Source organism: Dendrobium catenatum, unplaced genomic scaffold, assembly GCF_001605985.2.
Source record: "Dendrobium catenatum unplaced genomic scaffold, ASM160598v2 fragScaff_scaffold_124, whole genome shotgun sequence".
NCBI lineage: Eukaryota > Viridiplantae > Streptophyta > Magnoliopsida > Asparagales > Orchidaceae > Dendrobium > Dendrobium catenatum.
In genome coordinates this window covers 612,970-637,056 of record NW_021318586.1, presented here as the reverse complement: position 1 = coordinate 637,056, position 24,087 = coordinate 612,970, and the positions used below count along the sequence as shown (strand labels likewise).

Genomic DNA, 24,087 nt, shown 5'->3' with positions numbered 1-24,087 from the left:
CATATACTACGAACTACATTAAAAATAAGAATCTCATTTGGAAAGATATGCAATTTATGTTCATCAATCCAAAATACTTTATTTAAATATTTTATCTATTATTTAACTATTTTTATTCAGTGATTGAATCTCCATATATAACTAATCATTTTATTTTAATAGGATAATTTTACAATTAGAATAAACAATAGTAGTTAATTGCTAAAAAGCTGCTCTATCACTTTATTACTCGGTTCGACACATATACTTGTGTATATTAAGTAGGGTTTGTTATTTTTATATATTAAAGAAAATTTAAGCATTATTTACGGGAGATAGAGCCTTAAATATTTTATTTGAATTCAAAATTTCACTCCATAGTACCCATGAGTCATGTACTTGAGATCCAAAAGAATGTGTTTATCTATTTCAATCAATACATTTGAATATACACCATGAGTTTCTCAATATTAAGCAATATTAATGTGAAAACCATAAAGATCATACATGATAAAATGCTAATAAAATCAAATCTATAAAATTTTCTTCGAACAATGATTAAATTATCTTTGAGCCATGATTGAAACCATAATCAAATCATCTATAATTCATAATAAAATTATATTCAAACTATTATTCAACCTACTTTAAACTATGATTATACCACTTTAAATCATGATTGAACTATTTTGAATCCTTTTTAATCCATCTTCGAATTATGATAAAGTATTGCACAAATCATATTCAAATATTATTTAAACATTGTTCAAAAGATTGAACAATATTCAAAGATGATTCAATCAGGATTCGAAGATGGCTTAGCCATGATTATATGGTTGTTCGAAGATGGCTCAAATAAGATTGTAGCATATACTATAATTTCTAATAGAGTTATAGGCTTATGGTCAAGAGTGTAAACAACTCATTTAAACCAAATTAATCAAATATATAATATAATTAACGTGAATAGAGAGATCATCATTGTAAAATATTATCGGGGGATTTATGGCTCAAATAAGATTGTAGCATATACTATAATTTCTAATAGAGTTATAGGCTAACGGTCAAGAGTGTAAAAAAAAAAAAAAATGGTCAAGAGTGTAAACAACACATTTAAATCAAATTAATCAAATATATAATATAACTAACATGAATAGAGAGATCATCATTGTAAAATATTATTGGGGGATTTACATACATACCACTTTATACTATTTTATTTACATATCTAGCACCTAAAACTTTAATACTACATACATACCATCATATGTTATTTTAATATCAAATATGTCACTCATACTTCATTCATACCATCCATATATTTCATTTATACCACTCATAATTGATATGAAAGTAAACTATAAGTGGTATGTATGTAATATTAAATTTTTTTGTGTTAGATATGTAAATATAATAATATAGAGTGATATGTATGTAAATCTTTCAACATTATCCTAGTTGAGTACAAAAAAAATAAGATCAGCAATAATCAAAAGGATTCTTTAGAGGAGTTTTGACTCTTATTAATAAAAGTGGATGTATTTTAGTACAACATTTTTTTTTAATATATTTCTTTAAAAAATAGTAACTATAAATTTTCAGTCATAATTATTATACTTTATATATATATATATATACACACACTTTGGCGTTAAAAGCGAGCACGGGAAATCGGGCAAGGTCGAATCGAATTTCGTTAGAAGAGGGGAGCGAAGTGGTTGACATGGAGCCGCCACGGCCACCACACACTTCTGAATCGACTGTTCCCTCGCCTTCTGCGTCGGACGTAGCGTGCTCGAGCTTGATGGCAGTGGAGGACGAAGTGGCCGAGATGACATTGACTGTGAAGTGGAGCGGAAAGGAATACACAGTGAGGGTTTGCTGTGACGATAGCGTGGCGGAACTTAAGCGGCGGATCTGCGAGCTTACGAACGTTCTTCCTAAGCGTCAGAAGCTCCTTTATCCGAAGCTTGCCAACAAGTTTGGCGACGATTCTCTTATGCTTTCCCAATTCAATCTTAAGCCCTCCATTAAGATGACCATGATTGGGTTAGCAAGCCTTGCCTTACTCTCTTTTCTGATAATTTTTTCAAGTTAAATTGTTCTATCTTTCTTGTTCCGTCGGTTCGTGCAATTTTGTTTTAATGAGATAACGTGCTAATGGAATTCTAGTAATCATTTGCACTGGCAGACCCATGGATATTTTTTTTTTGCGTGGGGGCAAAATATTTAGAAAAAAATTCTTCAAAATTACAAAAATGTAAATCACGTGATTCATCATTACTCAACTCTGTTAATCTATTTGTTGGAAGCTTTGGCTACAAACTAAGAGGTATTGAATTTGAAACTTACATATAATGTGTGTGTAAATTATCCTTAATTGGCCTAAATGTCTAAAAAAATATTATTCATCATTTGTTCCATAGGCTTCCAAAGGTGACGGCTTCATTTCACAATGGCATCTACCCTGTTTACTACCCTTCCATTCCTATAAAATTCTCTCTCTCTGACTCTCTCTTTCTCTCCTCTTTTTTGCATCCCACCTCACATATTGCAACAAAAAGTATAGTGGAAGCCAAAAGATGTAAGTGTTGGTTGTTATTCTACTATAGACACAATTACTAACAATAATAGTAGCAAGAGAAGTTGTATAAGAGAAGACAAACAGAGCTCTGAAAAGTTATTTTGGAAGAGAAGAAAAAGCAAAGTACACTGTAGAAGAAAATAAACCATAGAAGATCAGAGATGGGGATGAAGCTGTGGTGTTTTCCATAGAGATGGTTGCTTATGTTTTCCACAATCACAGTGTTAATAGCAACCGTGGTCATAGTAGCCAAATTTAAGCATTTCCTCATCTTATGGTAGAAGTCAAACAGGGTCGATCAGCACATTGCCAAGTAGGGCATAAGAGGCTCACCTTACCTTTTCTTCATAGGAAAAATATTTCTGGCGGGCCAGTGGGGGCATGTGCCCCTAGTGCCCTCACCATGGCTCCGCCGGTGATCATTAAGCATTATTGATCACCATGGAGATGTTTTGTAACTTTAATGTGCACAATTATGATAATTCTCTCAATTTAGTGGGAGAAAGTGATGGAAAGAAGGTAAAAATTGTGTATTAACTGCCCATGTGTCTGTTGCTATGCTGAAAGTTACTATATTTTCCACCGTTATGGTCATAAACCTCGATGATGACCATAACAGAATATTCAAAGTGCATTACATTTTGATGAATTAATTATGCTTAGAACACTTGTCATTTTTTTATTTGGTATCCTGTTAAGATTTTTGTAATGATGGAATAGTTTGTTGCATCTTATGTTAATATTGATTAGGCATATATCTTGTGTGGTTGAAATATGTTGGTTATACTAATAAGAGGAATTAAGGCAATGAAAACTAAAAAGTTCCTTCCTCTTAGTTTTCTCTATTATTATTTTCTTTTCCCTCTAATTTTTTCATTTGAAAAGAGCCCTTCTAATCATCCATCATCCTATCTTTGTTGCTATGAGAATTTTGGCAAACTCAAAGATCATAAACTATCATTTATCATTTGATTCTCTTGTTGATCAACTCTTCCTACGATGGGCAATGACATCTGTTCCATCAAAAGCTATGCAAGAGTTGTAATAATCCTTTTAAATGAAAAATCTGAATTTTCGCGCTGTGCATTGCCGAATAGGAGAGAGGGAAGAGAAAGAAGGTTGTTCGAGGTTTTTTCATATGTTAGTTTTGTTAAGATATTTCTTCTATTTGTTGTAACTCAAATCTCATTTTAGTTTTCAATGATTTTTATTATTATATAGATTTTTTTGTAATAAATATAATTGATTATTTCCTATTGCATTTTGATTGTGTTATTTCTATAAGTAAGAAAGACTAGCTGTTAATACTATAAAATGGGCTGACTGTTAAAACTTAATATCCTGTGCAGGAGGGTGGGTTGATAAACTTTTCTTTAAAGATGATTTATAGTGTTATCTTAACTGTAGCCTAAACAGATGACCAATTATACTGATAAGCAGATAGTGATCACTCTTTATTGATTTAATGAAATCACATGTAATGATAATTAATTAGTTGAATATGATAATTAATTAATTGAATAACTAATAACTTATATGACTGATGACCAACTAGGAATCAATCGAGGTAAAAAATGTTGAAAAAATTAAATTAAGCTGGATGTCCTGCTTTACTAAATCATACATTGATGTATGCATATATTAATAGCACTAATGACATTGATAAACATATTAATATCATTGACAGAATTAGATGCATTGATAATACATAAACGAATGATATATATGAATAGATAAAATAGATTTTTTTAGTGGTTTATAAATGATTTTTGCACTATTCTTTTATCAATTTTTTGAATTTTATATCAATTATTGATTTTTATATTTTATGTAATAATTTCGTACTTTTATTAATAATCATTTTGAGTTTTATTGATAATATTTGATCATTAACCACATTAACTGCTATTGATTATATTAAACGAAGCATATTATATTGATTCTTTAGTTGTTGCATTGAAAGCTTTAGTGTGTTTTTGAATTACTGTTGGGCTTTTGAGCTCATTATATGAATATTTAATAATTTCAAGTCAAGGAAGGGGCCGTGATTAATTAGAGTGAGATTGTCAGAGATCCTTAGATTTTCTTTAAATTTTGTTATGTATTTTTATTTATTCTTTTATAGTTAGGAGCTTGTGATATATTAGTGATAGAGTGATCTTCTAGCTAGTGTAAATGATATTTTAGATGAATAAATATTAAAATACCTTGATGCATATAATTTTAGTTGTTTTTTCTGATTATTTTTTATATTGATGATTTATAAAAGCTCTGATATATCTTAAAATAATAAATAGACAATTCTTCCAAATTTGATTTTGAGGCGTTACAAATTGGTATCAAAGCGGTTGTTGGAAGAATTTGATTGTAACTAGAGATATATGAATTGATTTATGAGTGGGATAGAAGTTGGACAATATAGATTTTTCATTTCTACATTTTATTGAATGAGTTTTGATTCATGATTTGTTTTAATTTGATTTGAGTTTTTGATTTTATGATTTTTTTTAGTATTAATTTTGTGCCCAAATCCTTAAGGGAAATATTGGGGACGACATTTTTCTAAGATGGATAGGTTGTAATAATCTGATTTTTCTAATTATTATTTTTAAATAAAACATTTGAATTTCAGCACTGTATCTTGCTAAAAATGAGAGAGAGAAGGTTGTTCAGAGATTTTTCATCCGTCAATTTTGTTAAGATATTTCTTTTACTTGTTGTAAGTAATTTAAATCTCATTTTAGTTTTTCAATGATTTTGATTATTATATAAATTTTATTGTGATGAATGAAATTGATTATTTCCGATTGCATTTTGATTGTGACATTTGCATAAGCAAGAAAGGTTGATTGTTAATACTATAAAATGGGTTAACTATTAAAATATATTATCCTGCTCGATAGGGTAGGCCGACGGGCTTTCTTTGAAAGATGGTTTGATATGTTATTCCAGTTGTAGCTTGTAACATATGATCGATTATGCTGAAGAGCAGAGAGTAATGACTTTTTATTGATTTGGTGAAACCACTTGTAATAATAATTGATTAATTGAATTAGTGATAATTAATATGCCCTTGATAAACTAAGAATCAGTTGGGATAAAAGATGTTGAAAATATCACATTAAAGTTGGATGTTCTACTTTGTTAAATCATACATTGATGCATGCATATATTGAAAGCGTTGATGACATTGATAAGCACAATAATATTATTGACAGTGTTGGATGCATTGATAATACATAAATGGATGATGCATATGAATAAATAAAATAAATTCTTTTAGTGATGTATAATTTTTGCATCATTGTTTTATCAATTTATTGAATTTTATACAAATTATTGATTTTTAGATTCATTTTAATAATTCAATGCTTTCATTATCGATCCTTTTGAGTTTTATGGATAATATTTGGTCATTAACTATATTGATTGTTATTGATTATAGTGGATTGAATATATCATATTGATTCTTTAGTCATTACATTGAAAGATTTAGTGAATTTTGAATTACTGGTGGGTTTTTGAGCTCATTATGTGGATTTTTAATAATTTCAGGTCATGAAAGGGGTCATGACCAATTAGAAAGAGATTGTCATAGGTCCTCAAATTTTCTTTAAATTTTATTTTGTATTTTCATTTTTTCTTTTATAATTAGAAGCTTGTGATAGATTAGTCATAGAGTAATCTCCTCGTTAATGTAAGTGACATTTTAGATGAATAAGTAATAAAATATCTTGATGTATATGAATTTAATTACTTTCTTTGATTATTATTTGTATTAATGATTTATAGAAGCTATGTATATTTTTAAAATGATAAATAGATAATTCTTTCAAATTTGATTCCAGAACGTTACAAATTGGTATCATAGCGGTTGTTGGAAGAATTTGGATTGTAACTAGAGATACAAGAATTGATTTATGAGTGTGGTAGAAGTTGGGCATTATAAATTTGTCATTTTTGTATTTTATTGAATGAATTTTGATTCGTGATTTGTTTTCATTCGATTTGAGTTTTGATTTTACGAATTTATTTGGTATTGATTTTGTACCCAAATCCTTAAAGAAAATGTCAGGAATGACATTTTTCTAGGATGGGTGGATTGTAATAATCTGATTTTTTTAAAAAATTATTCTTTTTAAATGAAAAATCTTAATTTCAGTGCCATACCTTGCCGAAGAGGAGAGATAAAACAGAGAGAATATTGTTTGGAACTTTTTCATCCGTCGAATTTGTTAATATGTTTCTTCTATTTGTTGTAAGTAACTCAAATCTCATTTTAGTTTTTAATGATTTTGATTATTATATATATATTTTTTTATAATGAACAAATTTGATTATTTTCTGCTGCATTTTGATTATGGCATTTGCATAAGCAAGAAAGGCTGACTGTTAAGACAATAAAATTAGTAAGCTATTAAAACATAATACCCTGTACAGCAGGATGAGCCGAAAAGATTTCTTTTAAAGATAGTTTGTTGTGTTATCCTAATTGTAGCTTGTAATAGATGATCGATTGTGCTGACGGGCAGAGAGTGACGACTCTTTATTAATTTAATGAAGCCACCTGTAATGATATTTGATTAATTGAATATGATAATTGATTAATTTGATAAGTGATAATTGATATGCCTGATGACTAACTGAGAATCAATTGGGATAAAAGATATTGAAAACATCGCATTAAAGCTGGATGTCCTACCTTGCTAAATCATACATTGATGCATGTATATGTTGATAATACTGATGACATTGATAAACAAATTAATATTATTGACAGTATTGGATGCATTGATAATACATAAACAAATGATGCATATGAATATATAAAATATATTCCTTTAGTGATTTATGAATTATTTTTGCACCATTATTTTATCGATTTATTGAGTTTTATACAAATTATTAATTTTTAGATTCATTGTAATAATTTCATACTTTTATTATTGATTATTTTGACTTTTATTGATAATATTTGAGCATTAACTATATTGATTGCTATTGATTATATTAGATTGAGCATATCATATTGATTCTTTAGTTCTTACATTGAAAGTTTTAGTGAATTTTAAATTACTGCTAGGCTTTTGAGCTTATTATGTGAATTTTTAATGATTTCAAGTCAGAAAAAGGGTCATGATCAATTGGAGTGAGATTGTTAGAGATACTCAGATATTCTTTAAATTTTATTATGTATTTTTATGTATTCTATTATAATTAAGAACTTGTGATATATTAGTGATAGAGTGATCTTCTGGTTAGTGTAAATGACATTTTGAGTGAATAAATAATAAAATATCTTGATTTTTTATAATAAAATATCTTGATATATATTATTTTAGTTGCTTGATTCTGGAGCGTTACAAGAGTATTCTTCACCTCAGAGGAAATTATGAATATTATTGAAATTCTTCAAGAATTTTAGCTTCATATCATATTACAAGAGGTTAAACATGAGCAGGTTAGCCAAACCCAAGAATGTACTCTTACAAAACCTGCTTCTACCAATGCTATGCATGAACTTATGGGTGCTAACCCTATATTTCATTGTGTATAATTATACATGATACAATGCAGATAACCTCGATACTTGTATTTAAAAATTCAACAATATTTTGGTCTTGTAAAATATAAATTTCTAACAAACTCACTTTGACATTTATTGGTTTTGAAAGGCTCTAATGCGATGTAAGAGGTCGTGAGGAATCCCATGATCAGTTGCACACGCGTCTATTTTTAGAGTGTAATCCATAGATGGAGATCATACTACCTAAAGAGGTGGAATGCAGCTCTCACTATAAACTCCAAGGATAGAATTATGCATGGTGGAACCATATTTGTCGTAATTATTAGAGGCATAGAGGTTGTTGGGTTGATGAATCGAATACAACATGCCGACTAGATAACTCATGAAAAGAAAGCTAGAAGTTGTTTTTAAAATTACCTCTCCTAGTGCTGTGACTCTAGGGTTAAACTACTCCAAATGGCCTTGCATAGTCCATAGCGCTAGCATGAGAGCAAGGGGAAGGTTGATAGCCACTAGGAGTTGTGCGGAACTAGGATAGATGCACTTAATAACCACGAACAGGAAGGTCATTAGTGTGGATTATCGAGCATAGGGGACAGGTGTGATCTCTTGTGTGTATCGAAACTCAGGTGAGTGAAATGCATGTTATTGGGTTGGGAAGCAATGGTCGCAGTGAAGTGTACTTGAGGGAGAGAGGAATAATGCACATATGAGAATTTAGGGATCTTGGATCTAGGTAGGAGTTTAGGAAGAAAGAATATTGAGTCGAGAAGTTGAGTAGAAAGAATAATCGATTCCAATTGAAACCTTGCTAGTTTAAAGTGTTGGGTATTTATAGAGAGGAATAAGTGGGTGGCCTTTGTTACTGTGGCAAAGGACCTGTATGCTTGGTAGCAACTAGGAGAAGAATCGACATATCTTGACTGGTGCATTTCCAAGGAATATGAAGACATTGGATCGACTTTAAAATGGTCTACTCTTTGTAGCAATCATGATGAAAGCTAGGAGAGAGGAAAACTAGTGGCAGACAATGATTGAAGGCCCACATCGATAAGAAAGGGTGGCAACCCGAGGCCTAATTGTAAAGGCAACGAAAGACTTGCCTAAAAGGTGAATTTGGCCTGATCTGCATGTTCTGTGTGCTAGCTGGCACAAGAGATTTGGTAGCCACATAATTGAACCCGTACAAGTTTAGATGTAAACAAGGCGAGTTTGAGAGTGCTGTTTGCTTATTCATGTTCAACTCATTTGACTTTTTCTTTGTTTAAACTTGCCTTATATTCAATTTTAATTGTGTTCATGTTCGATTTGTTTTATTATCGATGAACTTATTTGGCTCAAATTTGAGTTAATATTGCTCCACATCTAGTTAAGGAGTAAGAATATAATAATATAGTAAGATAATTCAAAAACATCAATAGGGACTGACCTGCTAGGGCTTCTCCTTGTAGCATCGAGAAAAAGAGGTGAGCGTTAAGAACTAAGAGAGAAAGAGTGGCAAGTGAGACAATAGAGAGAGATTGGTTAATAATGAAAGACGAGAGATTGAAAGGTAATAACCTACGAGATTGTGAGATTATGATTATGTGACATACTAAATAATAAGTAGTTAACATACTAAATAATAAACAAAGTTAATAGTGTTATTTATTTAAATATTTATTTCATGTTAAAAATGAGCGGAACATGAGCAAAGTCTTTTCATGTTTGTCTCATTTTCAAAATCAAACTCAAATAGTTTGTTAATGTTCAAATTGTTTACTTAATGAACACATATGAGCTTTTCTGGTAGCCCTATGCCAATGATTTAAGGATTCAATGAGATGATGACCATTGGTGAAATCGACAAATCTGGGGTGTCAGCTGAATACCAAGATGAAGCTGTCGACTTTAAGCTTCTTAGCTTTTTGGGTGCAGCGACTTGAAATTGACTCCTTGGGACAACTTATAGAAATGTTTAGCAAAGTAATGAATATTGTTAAGCCTTAGAGGTGTCGGTAGTGGTGTCGAGATGTCGATGAAGCGACGAGATGATTGTCTTCCCTTTGTTAAAGCTGTTGGCCATAGCACCTAGGAGAAATGTCTATGGGGTGACAAAAGAATGTTGGTATGTGGTTTCAAGAGTGGGGCTGCACAGCTTACGAGCATGTGGGCATGTACATAAAAGAGTCAATTTGGGGTCATTGGGCCTAACTAACACCAATAGGCTACATCTGAGAAGATTGGATAAACCAGTAAAATCAAAATGGCTCAGAAACGGACTACTAGTGAACGTGTTAAAAGAAGAGGCCAATAACATCCTTTCACCTTGATGGTTTGACGAAAGAAGGGTTTCTATGTCCATTCAAAATAAAACACTTCTCTTGGGATGATTTTCTTTTCACACTTCGCATTTGTTTCGACACTTTGAATTATAGAGACCTTTGATGTGAACTTGCCCAGCTCTTACAACATCTACAATGGTCACATATCAGCTTCAATAAAAAAAATCTAGCATTTGTCCTGAATCAAGCTTGAAAACAACAATCCAAAAAGAGGCACACCTTCACTGTCCCTCGATTATTGAACTAGCCATAATCATTAAATTGAACAATGACAAACCACAACACATCCATATGCCACAACCATCTACACTACTAAGCATACTTGTGAACCAAAATAAAGCACCATTTCCTATAAAAAGATTGCACTAACAAAAATTATGGAAATCGTGAATAAAGTCTTTGATATAAATATGACGGGTGTTTTCATCCCTGTTATTTTGGAAGGAAAAGCTCTTTTCTCTCTTGATCATACCAGATGATATGGCAGTTGATATGCCACTTGACTTTTTTATATCTTTTGTTGAAATAGAGCAATCTTCACTAACTATATAACTTGATCACTTAAAAAGTAGTTTACCCGCTCCTGACTGCCAACCGATCCCATACTCATTTCGCATTGATGGCTATATTACAAACAAATGTGTCTTAGTACTCATTGATAGTGGCTTGACACACAATTTTGTCCAACATCATTTTGTTGAATCCCTCCAGCTTCTGGTCTTGGACGACGCCATTACTTGTTTTATTTGATAAAAGAGACAAATGAAATTACATCACTAAATGCCCAAATTTATATATCACAATCCATAGCATCATTTTCATTCTTGACTTTCATTTTACAAATTCAAGGAGCGGCCATTGTCTTACATATATAATGGTTATAACATCTTGGTAATTTATTACAAATTATAATCCTCTAAAAATTATTTTTTCTATACAGAGTTTAAATATTACTCTATTGGGAAACCGAGCAATGGATTTTAACCACATCCAATACAACCACCACTATCAACAACAACAACATCAAGCCTTTATCCCACTACGTGGGGTCGGCTACATGAATCCTTTTTCTTCATTGTGTCCTATTAAGAGTCAAATTCTCATTTAAATCTAATAAAGAAAGATCATTTCTAATATTTTCTAACCAAGTCTTTTTAGATCTACATTTACCTTTCTTAACATAATAGGCCAAATCTAATACATCTACTCTCCTAATAGGGTCATCAGAAGGCCGATGTACCTGACCAAACCATCTAAGGAGACTCTCTCTAATCTTATCTATCACTAGAACTTCTCCAACCTTTTCGCGGATATGATTGTTTCATAACCTGTCTCTAAGAGTAAGTCCCTGAGCCCTCAATAAATGCTTTTTTAATTCCTCCAACACCCTATCCTGCGCCTCCAAGTATTATTCCATAGAAGAAACTAGAGTGCTACTCTGCCCAAAATACATCAGGTGAGGTAGTTCCCTCCCATATTACCCCTTAAAGTGAGTCATCTGTGAAGCCGAATGATATGAAGTGTTATACCAGTTCTCTGCCCATGGTAGTCACTTGGCCCAAAGTCGGGGGTCTCTGAAACAAAACATCATAGGGAAGTCTCCAAACTCCTATTAACCACCTCAGTCTGCCCATCTATTTGAGGGTGGTAAGTGGTACTCTTTAGTACTGTTCCTTGCAGCCTGAACAACTCAATCCAAAAGTGACTGAGGAACATTTCATCTTGGTTCGACACTATAGACTTCGATATCCTGTGCAATCTGACCACCTATTTGATGAATGTCTCTATCATTGTCACTACTATGTAGGAATGTCATAGGAGGATTAAATGAGCATACTTGTTCAACCTATCAACTACCAGCAGAATCACTGTGAACTCCTCAAATCGGAGTAACCTGTCTATGAAGTCTAAGGTGACTTCTTCTCATACCATGTCTGGCAGAGCTAGGGTTTAAAGTAACCCTCCCGGAGCCATTGCCATGTGCATTTTCCACTGGCTTGCCTCATATCTAGCTATCATCTCTTCCACATCCTTGTGCGCTCCATTCCGATATTACTTTGCTGCCAATATCCTGTATATTTTCTGCACACCAGAATGAGCCCCCACAATGCTTTCATGGAACTCCTGTAATAGGTGTGGAATATGAATCAAAATTCGAGGCAACACAAATATACCCTAGTACAGTATCCTTTTCCCCTCTATGGAATAGCTAGGATAGCTATTCTTATCCTTTAGCATATTTGCTCTAATCGATATGGCTAACTCATGGAGCTCTTCTATGCATCTGGATAAGGCATCAACCGCCTTGTTATCTAAACCTGGTCTATACCGGATCTCAAAGTCATAACCCAACGTCTTTGATAACCACCTTCGAAGCTCTTCGGTCCTCATCTTTTACTTTAACAGATACTTCAAGCTCCTTTAGTCTGTTCTGACAATGAAATGTCGACTTAGTAAGGATTTTCTGCATGAGCACTGCTCCTAACCATATTCTGAAGTGTCAGTCTCTACCACAAAAATCTGGTAGGGCTAACATGGATACCGTGGTCATAGTTTTTTTAATTTCTCAAAGGCCTAGGTAGCCGTCTCTCCCCACAAAAAAAAAACTATCATTCTTCAGCTGTTTTGTCAAAGGTTAGGCTATGGTGTTGTATCCCCTTACAAATCTCATGTAGTACCTGCTCAACCCTAGGAAACTCTTCAACTCTCTTAGATTCCTAGGTAGAGGCCATTTCAACATTGCCTTAATCTTGGCTTGATCTACGGCCGCTCCCTCCTTGGATATCACGTGCCTCAAGTACTCCACACTAGCCTATGCAAAATAACATTTCTTTAGGTTGACCCTCAGTTGTTGCTCATGTAAGGCTCTTAAGAACACTGGCAAGTGTTCCAAATACTCCTCCTCGGACCTATTGTACACTAGGATGTCGTCAAAGAATACTAGTACGAACTTCTGGAGGTATGGTCAGAATACTTTGTTCATCAAATACTGGAAAGTAGAAGGGGTGTTTGTGAGACCGAGCAACATCACTAAGAACTTGTAATGCCCCTCATGCATCCTGAAAGTGGTCTTCGGGACATCCTCCTCCCTCATTCTAATATGATGGTATCCCAACTTCAGATCCATCTTGGTGAACACCAATGCTCCACATAGGTCATCCAATAGCTCATAGATCACCGGTATGGGAAATGTTTACAATCAGCTTTTTGTAGGGCCCATTAATCAACACAAAACTTCTAGCCTTCGTTCTTCTTCTTAACCAACAATACTGGGCTAGAAAATGGGTTCACACTTAGTTTAATGATCATCGCCTTCAACATCTCCCAGATCAGCTTCTCCATCTTGGTCTTTTGAATCTGAGGATAGAGGTACGATCGAACACTAATTGGTGACACTCCCTCCCTTAGGATGATGGCATGCTCCTGCTCCCTCAGTGGGGGTAAATCTTGAAGTGGCTTAAAGACCTCACTAAAGTGATGTATGAGTGGATGTACTGAAAAAGGAATGTACCCCCCCCCCCCCCCCCCCCCCCCCCCCCCCCCCCCCCTCCTCTAGTATGATCCCTTATTTGTTATGCAGTTCCACCAGTAATCCTCCCTCCACCTCCTATATGGTTTTTACCATGGTTTTGTGAGACACCATGGCATTAACAACCCTGCGACTCCTCGGATCACCACTCTTCTTCCTTCCACCACCAATTCCATCATTAGTGCTCCCCAATTTACCTTTGGTATCGCTCAAAGTTTGTAGCCACTTCATCCCCAAGATTACATCAGTGCTTCCTAACTCCAATGGGTGAAAATCCTTCCTCATCTGAACCCCCTGTATAGTCAGCATAAGTCCCCTACACACTCCTCTACCCATCTCCACCTTCCCAATGCCCATCATCACCCCATATCCCCTAGTGGCCACTAATTTCACCCCCAATTGGTCAACGGCCTAATTGGAGATAAAATTATGGGTAGCCCTACTATCGATCAGCATCATCACCTCTTTGTCAGATATTTCTTTATTCACTTTTATGGTCTGATTCGGGGTGAACCCCACCACTGAGTTTAAGGAGATTTAGGCCATGTCAAGATGCAACTCTTTCTCCTTTTCTACTGCTGTCTCACTCTCAGCTCCAGCCTCAACTTCCTCGTCATCACAAATGGTGAGAACCTGAAGAGTTCGGTCCTTACACCTGCGCCCTGACGTTACCTCTTATCACATTTGAAGCACAATCCTTTTGCCCGTTTCTCCCACAGCTCATTCTAAGTAAGCTTTTTAAATTTCCCCCCAAATCCCCCTTCCGTAGGCTTCTCCTTTGGGGCCTCACGAAGGCTTCCTGGTGTTGGACTCTTGGGTCATAAGAACGTGGTGGTCATCCTGTACGAGCCTCCTGAACTACTTCCTCTGGCTCCCCTTTCCAGGTGCTTCTGGTCCTTCACTAATTATGCTAACTCCAAAGCATCTCCCAAGTCATGACGCCTCATTACTCTAACCACTGCCCGGATCTCTTGTTTAAGTCCTTTCATGAAGTTCCACTCTAACAACATCTCAAAAAGGCGATCCAATCGACTAGCAAGGTTCTCAAACATCTCTCAGTACTCTACCACCGAGCCATCCTATGTCAGGGCAAAAAATTGTTCGTTGAAGTCTCATCTCCTGCTGGTTTGAAAATGTTATAACAAGCAATTTTTGAACTCCCTCTAGCTACGTATGAGTTATCAGATATCTCTTCACTGGTACCAAGCCAAAGACTTAATTCCATTCCAAACATATGCCAGCCGCTATCAGCCTCTCCTCCTCCATCAAGCTGTTGACAGCGAAATATCTCTTCACCTTGTATATCCTCCATAATTTCCCCTTCCCTATATGGGTGATTCTCCCCAAGTATCTTAATCATCTCTTCCACGTTCGTACCCAAACCCAACTTTAATTTCCCCCATCCTCCTTTCAAAATCATCTCCACTTTGCTCATACGCCAAATACTCACGTCTTTCTCTATACATGTATCCATCACCTCTCTTTGAATAGGCTCGATAGTACGTCTTCTATCTTCTCACTCCAAGATCTCCTTATCGTGGTCATCCCTTCTACTGCAAAAATTCATATTCCCCCCTACTGGTACTTTTGCCACATATGCCACCGTTTGGTTGTGAAGATCCAACACCTTCACTATCTCCTTTTGGTTGGAGAACTTATCTTCCATGGAGGAGATTCTGTCCTCCACTGTTTCTTTGATTTGACTCATCTCATATCCAAGACGCTCTTCCAAAGCATCCACCTTTTTGGTCGCCAAAGGTACTCAGATATTGGAAAACGATAAAAAACAGGAATCTGCCCTTTAATCGGCAGAAGCAGCAATTTGGAGAGAAGAAAACCGCATAAATCAGTGAAGGAAGGCCCGAGTTTCAACCTGGACACCGCTCTAATACCAATTTGATAGAAAAAACTTGTTAATCTCCAAATTACCTTGGCTGAATTTGAATTTCAGCAGGGTGCGAAACCAAAAAGTGGAAGAATTTGATAAAAACACAAGTGGGAAAATGATTAAATTAATAATAGTAGGTAAAAATCATATAAGATACCATGGATCTTCAATCAGAGATGAGTATTTGTCTCTCTACTTAAAGCATATAATCCAAAAGGAAATCCCTAAACAACCCCTACTTTGAGTTCTTTCTCCTACCAAACTAATTTCTTCTTAATGGGAGTTGCTGGCCCCACGGTTTGGGCGGCAACAAGGGAGGGTGGAACTCTGTTCCGCCTCTTGTAGCCATGAGCTTGTCTAATGTGGACCGGCTGGACCCCTCCAATGATCGGTCTAACAGAATGAGGTGGAAGGTTGTGTTTAGTATAAATGAGAGCATCGTTTGTTATACTTCTTGATCAACACCAAGAAGGGGAAGACATTTTTTGATTATGTGTGAACTCCTCAAGAAAGAAGGGAAAGAAGAGAGTAAAAAGAGAGAAACAAGAAATCTTAATTCCTTTTTTTCAATATAGCCTTTGGGGTCTATTTATTATGTTTACATAAACCGATTTGGGATTTAATAAGGGTTTAGACTAGTTGGGTCAATACAAGTAAACAAACATGCAATGGGTTTGGGATCAGTTAAATGTTGAAATAAATTTAATAACGAGTTGTTGTAGCTAGCCCATTTTTGTAGTGTTCTCAACGTTTGATAGATTGCTTCTTTCTTCTTAAGGGGTTTCAATATATGACAAGGCCTGAAAACCAACATGTACCTGATCTGAAAATTTAGGGCTCGGGTCGACCTGTATAACAGGTAGGTCTTGTTTGGGTTGAATTTTTCAACATGATTGATCTATCAGGTCAGGTTTGGGTTAAACTGGGAATCCGGAAACAACCTGTTTGAACTAAAAGCATCTCGCATTGCGGCCCGCCCTCGTCGTGCTTGCACCCCGCACCCATGCTCAGGATCGCAACCCGCGCTCGCACCTCGCACCCACACTTGCATTGCGCTCACACTTTACTCTTTCTTACTCGCTTGTGGCTCACCCTCACGGCTTCGCCCCCTTGCCCTTCCTTGGCCTTTCCCACTCGCCGGCTCGAAGCCTCGCCCTCACCCGCTCTCCTTCACTCGCTCGCCCTCGCAACGTTGCCCTCACCCGCTCGAAAAATTATTCCATCAGGTTACCTGACGTAGAGATATATCAGGCAGCCTATAATACGTCGCCACGTGCACTTACTCTTTACCGCGCGGCCCGACGACCCGACCCGGAGCTGACCCGGGAGTTGGCGTAGCTCGGTATTGCTAGGTATTGATCCATTTTGCTCGACAAAAATGAAAAATACTATTCTATGAAGACCAATACCGAGCAATACCACGCAATACCGAGTTCTTTTAGGTATTACTCGGTATTGCTCGGTATTAATACCGAGTTCTTTTAGGTATTGCTCGGTATTGCTCGGTATTGCTCGGTATTGGTCTTTACAGAGTGGTATTTATCGTTATTGCCAAGCAATACTGAGTAATACCTAGCAATACCGAGCAATACGCGAACATAGTAATCCCGGATTCGATCCGAGTCGGGTCGTCGGGCCGCGCGGTAAAAAGTAAGTGCACGTGGCGACGTATTATAGGCTACCTGATGTATCTCTACGTCAGGTAACCTGACGGAATAATTTTTCCACCCGCTCACCCTTGTGATGTCGCCCTGACCCAAAAACCTGGTCGGGTTAGTTGAAGGCGGGTCAGTTTCGAGTTGGACACTGACCTGACCCAAAAACCCATTTTGACACCCCTTCTACTATGATATATATTAAATATTTTATTATTTGTTGTCAATTTTCTGAATTGTTCACCCATTCTTGACATCGTTATTGTACTCTCTTTGAATCCACAAAAATATATTGTTTCTTAACACCATATTAATGAATTTGAAATATTCTGTCATCATTGACCACTGTATGCAATCCCCGGAACTTGGTTATGAAGGAGGGCTAATTATTGCAGTTTTATGATTTAAATAAGATTCACATTTTATTTATGATTTTCTTCATTTTATCATTCTTTAATACAGAAATATACTTCTAAGTTGTAGATATTTGTTATTTTAAAAGGTTTTATTTACACCACTGAGTTTCATTGCTTCAGGTCATCTACCATGGATAAGTACCACAAAAGTGTATTCAGTATGCTCTACACTGTTTTATAATCTTCTTTTAAAAATGTTTTGACAGTACTGTTGAAGATGATATTATCATAGACCAACTAGATTCACCCAAAATAGTTGATGATTTTGATTTGGGCCAAGATGAGATTGTTGATATCAAAGACAAAGATGTAAACAAACAGAAACTGAGGCGTCGGATCAGTCAATACAAGGTTTGTTAACAAGTTTTGGAGAGGCAAAGTTGGCCTGTTAAATGACAGCTTTGTTATGCATCCGTGCGGCTATGCAAAACAAATTCTCAGTTTTTTCCGTTTCTTAGCTTTTCTCCCTTTTTTCTTGTGCGAAGAGCTGCATTTACATGCTGTAGATTATTTACTTTTTCAACATTTAATGCTCGGTTGAATGTTTCAATCAGATCAAACTTCGGAATCCATGTCGTGAGGGGAAGAAGCTGCTAGTTTTGGACATTGATTATACTCTCTTCGATCACAGGTCCCCGGCTGAAAGCCCTCTGGAGCTCATGAGGCCATGTAGGTCAACCAATATTTTGCTCCAAAATTTCTATTTTATTATTTTCTGACGCAAGATATCTGTGCAGATTTGCATGAGTTCCTCTCTTCTGTTTATGCAGAGTATGACATCATAATTTGGTCAGCAACTAGGTCAGGTCTCATGTCTTAATTGATTGAAAAAATGTTAGGTGTGGTAAAAGTAACAGGTGGAAGGTGCACTAGCGCGTTTATGGGTGTGTAGTTTCCTTGATATTCTTTTGTACAACAAACCATGGTTCTCTTGCACAAAAATTATGGCAAAATGTGCATACCAATGTATACCCTTGTGCACCTTCCTCTATACCTGTGTTGCACATAGGGGAAAGCGAGCTCGAACTCGAGCTCGTCTTATTGTAAATGAGCTCGAGCCGGCTCGCAAGCCATGGGCATGAATTTTTAAATTTAGGCGGGATTTTTAAAAATTAGGCGGGATTTTTAAAACTTAAGCGGGATTTTTAAAAATTAGTCAAAATTTAGAAAAATATATGAAATGTTTAACATTTAAATAAAACTTAGGTGATTTTTATTAATTTTTTTAATATTTAAATTTAATATATAAAAAAATAATTTAAAAAAATATTAATATTTAATCGAGCCGGCTCGCGGCTCCGCCCCAACCCCAAAACAACGCTTGGCTCCCCTCCCGCGCCTCAAACCAGTGAGCTCACGAGCCGAGCCGGCTCAAGCTCAAACTCGAGCTTGAGCTCGACTCGTGAGCTCGATAAGCTCGGCTCACTTGTACCCCTAGTTGCACCCATAATAATCAACCCCCCACAGGATGAGCGTTTATTTTCTTGAAATAAATTTGAGTAGTTTTGTGATTTTTTTGATTAATATGCTTGCAACATTCTTCATTTTACAGCATGAAATGGATTGAGCTAAAGATGGGACAGCTCGGCGTATTGAACAATCCCATCTACAAGATAACGGCTCTTCTTGATCATCTGGCCATGGTCACTGTTCAAACCGATTCACACGGGACATTTGAGTGCAAGCCACTTGGCCTAATCTGGGCTCATTTCCCTCAGGTTTTATACTTTCTATCTTTAACTTCTTGTCTCTTTGTGTAAGTTTAATATGGACATGATTTATTCTATTTTGCAGTTCTATAGTTCAATGAATACCATAATGCTTGATGATCTGCGAAGAAATTTTGTTATGAATCCACAAAATGGTCTTACCATCAGACCTTTCAGGAAAGCCCATCTGAATCGTAGCAGTGACCAAGAGTTGGCTAAGCTTAGTCAATATTTACTGGCCATATCCGAGCTTCCTGATCTGAGTTCGCTTAATCACCGGGACTGGGAATCATACACAGAAGATAGCTCTAAAAGGCGCAGACAAAGGTTGCATATTTAGACTTCGTTTGGGGCGGCTTTCTTATTGTTTCTTAAAGCAACTTTTTAGTATAAAACTTTTAAATTTTATACTAAAAAGTTGCTTTAAGAAGTAGTAAAAAAGCCACCCGAAATGAAGCCTTAACCTCACACAAATTGTAGGTTTTACTTAATCTGTATCATTCCTCATCGGAAAAGTTAACTTATTTATGTATTTTTCTGGCAGTTGAAAAAGTCGCGACGTTCCTTGCTATATGCATGTTAGATAAATGAAGATATCTGGAGCTACCTTTTACTGAACATGCAATTTGGTGTGCTGCCATCCTGTGACTTTACTGTAAGAAGCTAAATGAATTATTTCATGAGCTCTAGTTACATCATTTACTATTTGTTTACATACTTGATTTTATTTGTGCTGTGATCTGTGATCTAGGTCTGGTTTCAATAGTAAATACTAATTTATACGTCCCTGTTGAAAGTACAATTGCATTTGCTTAGGTTATATTTTCCTGTATTGCCTGGCTGTTTTTGACATTTGCTTCTTTCTGCACACTTCTGCACTTTTATGTCGTCAGTATAGCAGTAATGCATGTTATTATTGAGTAGTCGTGGTTAAATTTTAAAATTTAATCTCTCCAATTTCACTTCTCAATCCAAAAAATGCGTGATATGTCACCAAAAAAATTATCTTAATTGGGTGCGAATTTTGATGCAAATATGAATCATATAATTCCAAAATTAAATTCGAGATCATCCAGACTCCGATGTCAGCAAGCTTATAGTAAAATTTTACATCGCAAGGAGATGAATCCAGCAACACCAAATTCAATCCAATCCGAGCCCAAATGAGTCCAAATTAACGGATGACAGTCTATTTTGAAGCTTCAAATCATTAATTGGATAATCAAATGTCATCCAAATATGACATTCTTATAGTCGAATTGTGCAGCTTGATGAGACATCCAACATACCCAAGATCGCCCAAATTTGATATTATTAAGATACTCAAATGCTTAGGGATTTGATATTGGCCATTCATTGCAGCACTACAAACGTGCCCATGATCTTCTCCCTATTTACTAGCCATTTTGTCTAAAAAATCTATAAATAGACCCCCACTTTTCATATGAAAAGGGGCTTGGAGCCTTTGGGAGGAGGAAGAGACGAAGAGCTTTGAGACTTGAAGAATCTTAGAGCTCTACCCTGACAACTCATTGACGAATCAATGCCACCGTGCCGCCACTGCTAGACTTTTGCTCAACCACCATAACCTGATTACAGTCCTTCCGGCTAAATGTCACCCACCGACTACGGTCCTTCTGACCATCATTGCCCCATTATGGTGTTTCCGACCACCGTCGTCCGCTGACTATGATCCCTCCAACCACTGTTTACCGTCGACTATGGTCCCTCCGACCACTATCGTCCCTTGATTACAGTCATTCCGACCATCGTCACCCATTAACTACGGTCCTAAACCTTGAGACCTCAATATGACCCAGTCAAATCAAATATTGAAACCTCCTCTAATGCATCCTAAACATCATTGTGAATGCATTGGACTCAAATTTAATCCTTGATCATGCATGGTTGATAAAGTCTATTCATGTTGACCAAATTTCCCTTTAAGGATCCAAATGAATATTTCAAGCTAGATGGCCATTTCATGGCCTAAGACCACACCCATTGATCTCAAATCACTATGTTTAACATGTTGGATCCAACTCCAATCCTTGCTCTGATCTGGTTGATCAGGTCAACCATGGTTAACCAAATCAATCATGAACCATAACCTTTTGAGCTTAGTGCACTACACAGCTCAATATAATGACATTTATGACTTACATTATGTTCAAATAACCACACTAGGAGCTCTATGCATGAAATCAATCATCATTGGCTCCTCAGCTAGTGATTGACCTAGTATGGCCCAATTGAGTTAGCTCAAGTCAACTTCATTGAACATTCAATCAAGCTCCAAATCAACCTTGATTTTCATCAAACCTATTTGAACATCTCTCCTAGTGATTTTCTCATGATTGGACAACCTAACCCAGTCAAAAGTTGACTTGGTTGACTAGACCTATGCTTGGTCAAACCTGACCTTTTTTGGTTAAATCATATTGGTCGAATTAATTTCATCCAACGATTAATTACACATGGATTGTTCAATACGAAGTAAGTGGTCATATAGTACAAACAATATTTATTGGCAAGATCTGGCCCCTTGAGTGCATGAATGGTGATGATACAAAAATACATGTTAGGATCGTATGGTATGAATGAGATTCTTATAGTATGATGTGAGAAAATTGTTTACTTTTTTTTTTTTTTTTGGAAAATAGATTGGTGTGTGAAGATTATGGAAATTCTACTAGCTATAATTATCATAAAAAACAAAAATAATAAAAAATAAATAACTGAACAAAAATGGAAACACACAAAAAGAAATTACTGCACACTTTTTTTTTTTTATTTCACTCTATGCTGAATAAAGCATGAATATGAATGACACCTAGTCTAGTCTTCAATGTACTTAAGGTGTCATAATTTAGGGGTTTGATGAAAATGTCTTCCAAATGATTTTCTATAGTTAATGTAGTTCTATATCTCTCCTAGTTACATTATCTCTAATGAAATGATATCCAATATCTATTTGCTTAGTGTGAGAGTGTTGAATTGGACTTTTATAAATATAAATGACACTAGTGTTATCACACTAGATAGGAATGGTGCTTACAAATAGTGCAAGATCTAGGATTATTTGCTTTAACCATAAAACTTGAGCAACATAACTTCTTAAAGCTATGTATTCCACCTCAACGGTAGATAGGGCTACTGAATTTTACTTCCTACTAGATCAAAAAATTTATGATTTCCCTATGAATTAACATGTTCTAGAAGTACTTTTTTTATGTATCATATACCCTGCAATGTCTAAGTTTGAACATCCTATGATTTCAAATGATGAGCTATATCTAGGATATTAGATACCTAAGTTTTGGGTACCTAAAAGGTATCTAAGAATTCTCTTAATTGCAGTTATATGGAATTCCTTAGGGTCAGCTTGGAATCTAGCATATATATATATATGTATATCCTAAATATTATATTAGGTTTGCTAGCAGTCAGATACAAATGTGATCCTATAATCCTCATGTACTTCTTCTGATCTACTAATTTTTCATTTGGATCATTATTTCATTGAATGGTATAATGGGTATATTTATTGCCTTAGCACCATCCATCTCAGACTTCTTAAGAATCTCCTTTATATATTTTCTGTGACTAAGGAAGGTTCCATCATATCTTTGTTTCATACTAAATATTAGAAAATATGTAAGCTCTCCCATCATACTCATCTCAAACACTCAACTAATGGTTTCTAAAAAATTATTGCATAGTCATTCATTTGTTGATCTAAACAATATGTCACCCACATAAGTTTAAATAATTAGTACATCATATCCTTCTTTCTTTATAAGCAGGGTTGTATGTACACTACTCTTTCAAAAGATTTATCTAGGAGAAATGTACTAAGCCTTTCATACCAAGCTCCATGTGCTTGATTTAGTCCATATTATGTTTTTTTTTTAATTTATATACATGGTTAGGAATGGTTGCATTTTCAAATTTAGGGGGTTGTTCTACATAAACATTATCTTTAATAACCTCATTCAGAAAGACACTTTTATTATTCATCTGATATAATTTGAAGCCTCTAAAGCATGCAAAGGCTAATAGAAATCGAATGACTTCTAATCTAGTTATAGAGACAAAGGTCTCCTCAAAATCAATCACTTCTAATTGATTGTAACCATTTGCTACTAATAATGCTTTATTCCTAATCACAACTCTTCCCTCAAAAGGTCATGGCTTGGTGCACAACCTTGGCGGCTGTTTCTTTCTCATATTATTTGGACTTTCATTTTGGAGGACTGGATGTGCTTGGAACCTCTGTTATTATCTCTTGACCTTCTTGGTTGGTCCAAGCCTAGCAACTAGGTAGCGGTCTGAATCCAGTTGCTTTTAGGGATATCATTTTTCGTTGTTTTGTTTAGGTGGTTTTGGCCCTAACGCTTACTATTTTTTCCTCTGGATGTATTCTTCTTTGTGGCTATTTTTGGGCTTGTGACTTGTGTTGTAATGCTCCTTTTA

General features: G+C 35.5%; 1 protein-coding gene across 2 annotated transcripts; it reads left to right on the top strand.

The window, feature by feature from the left end:
* Positions 1-1,628: 1,628 nt before the first annotated feature.
* LOC110098612 (ubiquitin-like domain-containing CTD phosphatase) lies at positions 1,629-24,087 on the top strand. Of its 2 annotated transcripts, XR_002303364.2 has the most exons (8): positions 1,629-2,028; positions 18,109-18,253; positions 18,457-18,571; positions 18,640-18,703; positions 19,455-19,620; positions 19,697-19,938; positions 20,156-20,266; positions 23,799-24,087. XR_002303364.2 is itself a non-coding variant. In XM_020825491.2 (7 exons), exons 1-7 carry the CDS (start codon positions 1,703-1,705, stop codon positions 20,157-20,159), a joined length of 1,062 nt encoding a protein of 353 aa, XP_020681150.1. In that variant the 5' UTR covers positions 1,629-1,702; the 3' UTR covers positions 20,160-20,433. The 2 variants fall into 2 exon arrangements, 1 of the variants encoding a protein (XP_020681150.1); XM_020825491.2 differs by lacking the exon at positions 23,799-24,087 and having other exon boundaries at positions 20,156-20,433.